The sequence below is a fragment of the Pinus tabuliformis genome, chromosome J, assembly GCF_031772625.1.
Source record: "Pinus tabuliformis cultivar Carrire ecotype Pingquan chromosome J, CPIR1, whole genome shotgun sequence".
NCBI lineage: Eukaryota > Viridiplantae > Streptophyta > Pinopsida > Pinales > Pinaceae > Pinus > Pinus tabuliformis.
The window spans coordinates 952,694,938-952,703,129 of record NC_142295.1 but is presented as its reverse complement, the minus strand read 5'-3'; the positions used below and the strand labels follow the sequence as shown (position 1 = coordinate 952,703,129).

The 8,192-nt window shown below is 36.6% G+C and overlaps 1 protein-coding gene across 1 annotated transcript; it reads left to right on the top strand.

Moving 5' to 3' along the window:
• The first annotated feature begins 804 nt into the window (after window positions 1-804).
• Window positions 805-1,932, top strand: LOC149229974 (ricin B-like lectin R40G3). Its single transcript, XM_089378795.1, has 2 exons — window positions 805-1,237; window positions 1,345-1,932. The coding sequence occupies exons 1-2, from the start codon at window positions 911-913 to the stop codon at window positions 1,702-1,704; spliced, it is 687 nt and encodes a 228-aa protein (XP_089234921.1). The 5' UTR covers window positions 805-910; the 3' UTR covers window positions 1,705-1,932.
• Window positions 1,933-8,192: the final 6,260 nt, after the last annotated feature.

The following is an 8,192-nucleotide window of genomic DNA, read 5'->3' as shown; positions in this document are numbered from 1 at the left end:
GTCAACACCAGAGACTACCAGCGGTATCATGGAATCTTTTGCGACGTTAAGATTGAAGGACATGATTGGAATCTAACTTTATTTAGTGATGTGAAAAATGCTCTCCGCTAAAGAGCAAACTAATCACTTTTATGTGTCATTTAATTAGAGAAAACGACACCTGTCGAAGCATATTATCGTAGTAGTGGAGAGATGTTATAAAATTATTAGAATTACCAAGATGTAATTACGTCCGGGAAAAGAAATTCTTCGGCATCCTTACTCCAAGACGGCACAGAAAGATAATAACCAGACTTACACTTGTACGCTAATTATAATAGGATTGCTGATTTCGACATATATTTAAGAAATTTGTGTACAGGAGTGGAGTGGGGTTAAATAGTTGATTTTACTCTTTCTTGTTTGTCAAATTTCCGGAATAAAATCTGTAATCCAAATAAATATAACAAATAACCAAGCCTATAAAGTTCGTCAAAAACACATTTCGATAGTGAAGCCTGTAATCTAGATAGGGATGGCCAATAATCGCGCCTATAAAGTTCATCAAACGCACATTTGGAAAGTGAAGCGAAGGATACAAATGGAAAGTGAAAGCCAAGAAAGGTTGAGAGGACGGTCGCAGATGAAGATACCATATCGATCATTTAATTGAAAAGGATAAAAAGTGGTTGATTCCCTAAATCGATCTACGTCAGCGTGAAAAAAAAATGCTAATATTCCCTTTGCTGGTGAATATTACCCAATTCTCGGCCACATAAAAATATTCTCCAGTCACCCTTCGCCATCTATATAAGGCCATCCCAAAACTTAAAACCAGCAACAACAGCTCATATCTCAGGCTATCGAGGTGAGTCCCTTTTCTTTGTTCTAAGAACAATTGGCGTTTGTCATATTGTGAATTAATTCATCCATGGCATATTACTATGGGGAGTATGATTCATGCCAAGAGAGGAACCAGAGGATTTACGACTCCTATGGCTATCAGCAGCAGCCACCACGTCGCCCTTGCGACCCATCTCCTAATGCAACAGGAGGAGGCTATGGAGATAATGAATATGGAGGCCCTGCAGCTTATAACAAGTATAATGCAGGAGGCGGCCGCATGATGAGCGGCCAGCAAATAATTCCACAAGGCCAGATCGTGAGGGTGTGCAATAAGGCCAATCCTGACTACGCTTTGGCTATCAGAGATGGCCGGGCCGTCATGGCCTTCTACAATCCCAATGATCCCACAATGGTAACAGTCCCAAATTCTCATATGCTGCATAGATTCTGTTAATGTATATATTTTCTTGATGGATATTTGTTGATATATACAATGTGTATATGTATGTATGCATGCAGCAATGGGTGAAGGATGAAAGCTGGGGTAACCAAGTGAGGGACCAAGTGGGTCATCCTGCTTTTGCTCTGGTGAACAAAGCCACGGGTCAAGCTCTCCGCCATGCCATTGCTGAATGTCAGGAGGTGCTGCTCACTCAGTATGAGGGTCCCTCTTCTTATGATGAGAACGTACTGTGGAGTGAGAGTGAGGACATGGGTTATGGGTATCGAACAATAAGGATGGCGAACAACATTCGACTCAACCTCGACGCATTTCAGGGCGACAAGAGGAGCGGAGGCATCAGAGATGGCACTCGTGCTGTGCTGTGGAAATGGAACAAGCAGGACAACCAGCTCTGGAAGCTCTCCCCTTGCTATTAATTGGTACATGTATATAATTATAATCTAGTATTATAGTGTTACTATTGAGATGGCCGATATCAGTAGAAGGCAATGCCTAGCATTGCATAGAAGCTACCACATGGAAACGAAAGGATAGGATGTCTGATTATTATAGTAAGATCAGAAAATATAGACCAGAGACGTCTGTGTGCCTATGTAGCTTTTTTATCATCTTATAAATAAATAAAGCCGTTTCATACTGTCAAATTTATAAGGTCACTCATCTTGCTTGCCTGTTTATGTTCACAGTATGCGATTGTGTTAACGTAATATGAATCGAGTTAGCATGGTTTAAAATAATATGATGGTTATGCATAATTTCTCTCGTGCTTGTGGATTACGAATGGCCTAATAGAGGACTTTGCTGTTATTGCCTTGAGAGGTGTTCTTACTACTTTGTTGTTATTTGTTGAATTATTTGTTGTTGTTATTTGTTGATATTGGGTTTAGTGACTTTTTATACTAAAGTGTATGTGTAAAGTAAATATGTAAACAATTTTAAATATCAGTTTAATAACAAATAAAAAATAGATGTAAAAATGTATTGTAAGTATGTAAATAATTTTAAATAATAATTTAATTAAAAAATAATTAAAAATTAAAAGTAATATGGGGATAAATATAATCATTTAAATGTTGGCTAGATTAATAAAAAATTAAAAGTAATAAACAAAAGCTTAAAAATAATAAATAAAATGTTAAAAATAATATCAACTGGAGATGTGTCTAAACATTTAAATGTTGACTCAATTAATAATACAAATTTAAAATAATAAAAATAATAAAATTCAATTTGTTATATTTGTGTTTTGTTATTAACTTGTAAATATCTTATCAATATCATGGGCCAATAAGATGGCTTATCAATACCACATGCCCAAAAACGATAACATATTTCACAATCAAAAACAATATTTTTTACCATGGATATTCACCCCCACTTTACCATTAATATTATGAACTTTTGAATAGGGTGTGTTACAATACCATGGGCCTATACCATGGCTTATAAATACAACCTGCCCAAAAATCATAACTTTTTTTACAGTCAAAATATTTTATAACAATATTACAATATTTTTTACCATGGAAATTCACCCTTACTTTACCATGAATATTCTTAATTTGTAAATAGACTTTGTTACAATACCATGGTTTATCAATACCACATGCCCAAAACCAATAACTTATTTCACAATCAAAATATTTTATAAATATTTTAATTTAATTTAATTTTATAACACTTTTTTTAATTAAATCTAAAAGGAAAAATGTTATAATTGTTTTTTCGATATATCTAAACCATCTATCCTCACCAACACTAAAAATATTCCTATAGAAATTAAAAGAGGTTTTAATAAAATTAAAAATGAGAATACTTTTATATATAAAGATGTGAAAATTATATAATATAAATAATATTATCAAGAACCAACATAGCTCCATTTTGACTAAGAATCCAAGAAATTAGAGCAACCAAAGCGACTAACAATAATAGAGGAAAGATAATGCGTGATTCTTTTAGGTTTTTCATTATTGTATTTTCTTTGACATAATTGATCCAAAATATAAGTTTAATATTTTACAATCATTTGAGTTTTTTCTTATAATTTAGATACTTTCTTAAACACAATACAATGAGAACAAATTTGAGAGAGAGAGAGTGAGTGAGTGAGTGATGGGGGGGAGAGAGAGAGGAAGGAAGAGAGAGAGAGGAGGGGAGAGAGGAGAGAGAAGGATGTGAGAGAGAGAGGGGGAAAGAGGGGAAGGAAGAGAGAGACAAGTGGGGGGAGAGAGAGAAGGAGAGAGGGAGCAAGAGATATGGAGATGGAGGGGGAGAGAGTGGGAGGAAAGAACAAAGACATAGAGAGATAGAGGTGGAGAGAGAGAGAGAGTGACAAGGGAGAGATGGAGAGAGAGTGAGGGAGAAGAGGAGAGGAAGGAAGAGAGAGAATATGAGAGGAGAGAGATATGGAGAGAAGGGGAAGAGAGAGAGGGGGAAAGAGATGGAGTTGGAGTTCGAGAGAAAGGGAGGAAAGAAGAAAGACATAGAGGGAGAACACTGAAGAGAGAGAGGGAGTGACAAGGAAGAAATGGAAAGAGAGTGTGAAAGAGATGAGAGCGGAAGGGAAGAGAAAGGAGAGAGAGGGGGGAGATAAGTGGAAGAGAGAGAGGGAAAGGAAGAGAGAGGGAGAGAGAGATAGATATAGAGAGAGAAATATAGATATATATTTAGGGAGTGATAGAGAGAAGAAATAAAAAAAAAAACACAAATACAAATATAGATATATAGTATTATATAACCAACCTAGATAATATATATGTTCACAACATGCTATTGTATTCACTTATTATAAATATGATAGTTATACATCATTTCTCTTCTAAGTAACTGTATTGTACTGGATGGATTAACTTCTTCCATTATGTTACGGATACAGCCAACGACTTTGTTGTTATATCGTAATTAACAACCAACACAGTTAGATTATGTTTTTGTTAAAAATGTAATGTTCAAAGGGTTCTCTGTGTTTATTTACATTTCCGGTCTAGTGCGTCTTTCTGTAATTTGAACTTTTGAAATGGGGATTTAATTCTTTTAATTTATTAAGATTTCTAATTCGGATTTGAAAAGGTTGCTCTAACTTCCTTTATAAGACCTGTACATCTTTTGACAATACTCAGACATGGAAATGGATAATAATGTTTAGAGAATTTTACGAGGTGAAGGGGATTCGAATTCATGTTAAATTTCATTCTTTTCTATTACATTATCAAGTAAACAACAAAATGAACAATAACATTGCTATATTAAATTTTAATCTAAACTTCAGTAATTCTTTTGAATTTTAATAATGAATATTATTAATGTAATTTGACAGAGATCCAAACCAATAACTTTGATCACTCCAAATCCTCCACTTGGTTTCACACGCTCTGGATCGAATATGGGTGATTAGTCAATGGGCGCACCACTGTTTTTTATCCAATACCTTCTTTGTTGCAGCAATAGTTTTACATGGGTGATTGGTTCAATGGTTCCATTAATTTTTTATCCAATAGTTTCTATGTTGTAGCAATACTTTGTTGGAAATTTCAAAACATTGACGCCCTAACCAAGGAAATATCTCAAGGTAATAGGGGCAATACACTTACTTATGCCACAATATGGTAGAGGTCTCATGAATAATTAGTTTTACGAAAAGTCCTTTTAAGTTATTTATTATTGAGAAATTCTATTTTCCTTTTATATTCAAAATTTTTAAAAAGTATTATTATTAATAATAATTTTTAAAAAGTATTATTATTAATAAAATTATTATGTAAATTTTTTTATTAAGTTAATTTTTAATAATATTATATAAATGGGTAATATCAATTATTTTTTCCCCGGATGCGGGTGATGACGTGCCAAGGAGGGACGTGCCACATGCCCAGCATGTGCCGCCCCGTGGAGATCTTAATGAGCCTGGTCCGACCGCCGTCATAGCATAATGGTTCAGCAGATATGCGAGGGGAATTCATTGCAGAGCAGGAGTTCTCGATGGTGGCGCAGAATGCAGTTAATGCTCTGTTGCAGAGCAGGTTTAGAAATCGATATCAGCAAAGGATGTGGATGCATTGGAGAGTTAAGATCAGTCGGATGCGAGAGCAGAGGAATTGTGAGTCGGTGGATGCTAAGCCTCCTGCCGCAGTGCAAGCTCTGGTCTGCCGCTGCAATTCAGGCTGTGGCCGGAAGCAGGGGAGGCAACTCGAAGGATTTCTGGTTCAATTGGAAGCAAGACGGGTCAATTCGTGTGCAGAAGGAGGGTGCTCAGAAATTTCACGGGTGTGGGCATTCGCGGGTGACATGGCCAAATTGCGGGAACGACAGCCCAGCAGACGAGGACCAGGGAGAGGTTCTTCCTCTCGAACCCCTGCAGCAGACGAACACCACCATTGCTGCTGCTGCTACTGTCATAGGAGAGCAAGAGCCACCCAACTCCCATGTGGACAATTCCTGGAGGTTGGCAGCTCGAGCGAGGGAGGGCCATTGCTGCCAGCGTTTGGCTCGGTGGTGTTCACTCTGGGAGGCTCAATGGACAACACAGGCGTCAAAGCCCACATTTCTGTCCTTTTTACAAAAATCCCTGAAGAATTCGGTGCTGGAACTCCTGAGGGCACGGCGGAGAAACCTCCAGAAGGTTCGGGCAAGGATGCAATGGAGAGGCCACCAGGAAGTTCGGGCAAGGAAAGCGCTGGCAAGGAAGGCCTTGAGGAGCTGCCACCGAGCGAGCCAGACAATTTGGGGAAGGAGACGGTGCAAGGCACCTCACCCGACTTGGGGCCAGCACCCCCGGGCATGGATGAGGATAAGTGGAAAGCGATGTGGGAAGGAGTCCCGGAGGGAAGGGGATGGTGCTATGTGGTGGAAGACCCAAGCCTCTGCGAGGACCAGGATACTGAGCCCCGGCTCCACACAGTTCCTCCTCTCTCCACCAGAAAACAGAACTAAAGCTCCTGCGGGTATGTCGGTTCCGGATTCTACTGTGCTTGATGGCTGGCAACTTCTGCGTCTGTCTGGTTGGCAATTTCTGTGTCTATCTGTTTGGTTTATGCATATCGAGTCTAGTTTCAATTTTGTTTCTTGTTGGGTTCAGTTAGACAATGTCGAAAGCCCCTGCGTGGGCAGTCTTGATTCTGCTCAGAGTAATGAGGCCCCTTAGCTTGCTGACTCTCACTTCTTCTGGGCCTCCAGAAGCAACTCGTTTTGGGAGAAACTCTGTTAGTTTGGCTGGTTATTTTGAAAGTTTTGTCGGTGCTGCCCCTGCGAGGGAGCTTCTGGTCTTAAAGTTAAATTATACAGGGTGCAACTGCTGGCCCTGGAATGTCTGCATCACTGTCTGTAAAGTCTTCTTGTAAATATAATAGAAAAATTTAGCTAGTCTTTTAACGACAAAAAAAAAAAAATATCAATTATTTTTTATTATATAATTAGTTATTAAAATATTAGAATAAAATATTTTATATGTGTTTATTTTTAATGGCTAGTTCTCAACTAAATATATAATATTTTAATAGATAACTCCTTACCTCTCATTTTTAAATAATATTTCACTTACCTTATTAAGCTAATTTTCAACAACTAATTTTGGGCGATGATGCATCCATGTTATTTATTCCTTAAGATCGATTTCTTGCGGATGAACCACATTAGTTGGTTCAAAACCTTGGCCAAATCCTAATAATGAGATTAATCCGAAAGACATCTATCTACATTATGGATCTCAAAAGTCTTAGATTTAACAATAATTTAATATTTAATTTAATTAATATTATGATATTAGTAGACTATGTTATATCAAACATAAAAGTTATAATAATTTTATTAATTTTTGTTTTAAGCAAAGTGTTTCGGTAGAAATCACATAAGATAAATTTTTGGCTGATCCGTTTGGAACCAACAAGTGTGGTTCATCATCAAGATCAAATTTTTCTATTTAGATTCAATTTTCACATGTATAATTTTCTTATAGAATATACAAGCATTTCTCATGAAAAAAAGAAGTCATAATAATTTAACAAAATCAAAATCAACAAAAACAATAACTATTGAATCAACCATAAAATTTAATAAGAAATCTTAATAATTAAACACAAACTTTAACAAGAAATATGTGAATGACCACAATGGATGAGTGATATAGAACCATAAAGTTTTATAAGAAATCTTAATAAATTAAATACAAACTCTAACAAGAAATATCTGAATGGCTTCACAATGGATGAGTGATATAGAGCTCCTAGAATATCATCAAAATATTGTTTTGGTCATTTAAAAATGGTAAATGAATTCCTACAAATGGGCACCTGGATAGTGTAGAAAGTGGGCAATGGAAAAAATGTAAGAATGTGGGAAAACACATGGTTGTGACAAGCTTTGGGATCATCTTATCTAATATATCCACATTGATTGTGTTTTCTCTCTAATAGAGTTAGAATTCAATCTCAGGAAGAAATGGGGGCACAAAGGTTGGAAATCTCCCCCGTTTTGAGGTTGAGAGGGGAAGAGATGGATGAATGGCACAATTATGTACTAATATATGTTCCAATTCCATAAGAATATTTTATGCAAATGAAGATTCTCTGTCTTGGTCTAAAACCCTTGGCATGAATGAATTCGCTGCAAATTTAGAATATAGTGTTCAAATGGAATCTCATGCTGGAAGAAAAGGCTCGTGGTGTGATCATATTTGGAATATTCATAGACAATTAGATTGTAAACTAGTCTTATGGTTAGCTCTAAGCCACAAGCTTCTCACTTGGGATAATGGAATAAAAGGGGGTTGGAAGGGACACAATAAATGTGCCTTATGCAAAATGGATGCAAAATTTGTATCTAATATTTTTGTTTCTTGTCACTACGAAGCCAATGTTTGGAGGATTGTGGTGACAACTATATCTCCATCTACTCAATGCAACAACCA

Coding starts and splice junctions, on each gene's coding strand:
- LOC149229974 (XM_089378795.1), top strand. CDS start 911: ATGGCATATTACTATGGGGAGTATGATTCATGCCAAGAGAGGAACCAG. Junction 1,238..1,344: donor ATCCCAATGATCCCACAATG/GTAACAGTCCCA, acceptor GTATGCATGCAG/CAATGGGTGAAGGATGAAAG.